This window comes from Bison bison, unplaced genomic scaffold (assembly GCF_000754665.1).
Source record: "Bison bison bison isolate TAMUID 2011002044 unplaced genomic scaffold, Bison_UMD1.0 scf7180017860438, whole genome shotgun sequence".
Taxonomy (NCBI): domain Eukaryota; kingdom Metazoa; phylum Chordata; class Mammalia; order Artiodactyla; family Bovidae; genus Bison; species Bison bison.
In genome coordinates, this window is record NW_011491010.1 from 12,903 (window position 1) to 14,093 (window position 1,191).

At 48.4% G+C, this 1,191-nt stretch overlaps 1 protein-coding gene across 1 annotated transcript in view; it reads right to left on the reverse strand.

Moving 5' to 3' along the window:
* The window catches only part of LOC104982741 (melanoma-associated antigen B18-like), a gene marked incomplete at its 5' end in the record, with an annotated part of 1,920 nt that extends 979 nt beyond the window's left edge, over nucleotides 1-941 (reverse strand). Inside the window, 2 exons of the mRNA XM_010832150.1 lie at nucleotides 469-602; nucleotides 877-941. Of these exons, the coding sequence (XP_010830452.1) occupies nucleotides 469-602; nucleotides 877-941 (199 nt within the window). The remainder of the gene's footprint in view (nucleotides 1-468; nucleotides 603-876) is intronic.
* Nucleotides 942-1,191: the final 250 nt, after the last annotated feature.

Here is a 1,191-nt window from a genome sequence, read left to right on the forward strand (position 1 = left end):
ACCCTACAAGACAGAGGAAAAGAAGGCGTGTATAGCCTCCGTAGGGAGATTCTTCTATCTTGGCTCCAAGAAAACTGCCTTTGTTGATCCCCTTAAGGGTACCGTTTTAGGAACCCACAAGACAGAGGCCAACGGAACTCTGTGGGCCTCCTTTGTTCATCAGGGGCTTGTCACCTTAATTCTAACCCGGAATACTGAACTTGACTCCTGACCAGTCCTTTTACGACTCCCTCTGCTGACTTGAGGCTGCCCCTTCAGACCACGGCTTCCTATCCCACAAATTCTCCTGGTGGAAGTAGGGGGTGTTGGGCCTAACAGTCACTTTTGAGACACTCGGGGGTTGAGGGTCGGGATGGCGCAAGTTAAGATAGGGAGGGGCTCTACGGGACCACCTGAGTTCTAAGATTGTTCACCTGGACACTTGTCCAATCCTGGAACTCGTCCCTCTATAGATACACGACACCACACCTCTCCAACTGAAGCCTCAAGCTCCAAAGCTGCCGCGGCGGAAGGCAGGGAGAGCACTTCCGGTATCGCCCAACTGGGTTTGCCAGCATTGAGGGCGGGGGGGAACCGGTTCTGGAAGGGCCTCCCTGTCTGTCCTGGCAGGTGGAGAAATCGTGCAGAACTCACATGAGGGAGTCTTACCTGACTCATGACAGGGCCTGGGACTTCTTCCTCTGCTGAGCTAAGTCAGCTGGCCACAGACCAGGGTTCTCATTTCCCTCGGAACCCCCAGTAGGAAGTAAGGGGTAGCCTGAGCCTAGCAACCATGTCTAGGGCCTCCCAAGACTGATAGTGTGTGTGGGGGGGTGGCTCTTTGTGAACTTTTATTTTGGAATGGGCTCTCCCCTCAGTCCTCACTCAGTTTCTTACCTTGATGTTTTGCAAGTGAGCTACTAATCTGATAGGGTGCCAGACCAATCAAGCAAGGCATAAATCTGTAAATTTAAGGAGAATTGACTACTGTACAATACTCTACTCACTATGAGTAAACATAAGATATGTTGCTCTATTTGAGATTTCTTTTACCTAAGTCTGTCAGTAATTTTTTTTACATTTACTTCCATAAACATCATGTGCATTGTTGTTAGTTTTCTTTTGAGGTATCTTTTGGATAGCACTGCTGTTTTAAGATGTATTTACCATTATATATCCTAGTTACTTGTTTTGTGATAAGCGTCCTCCTAT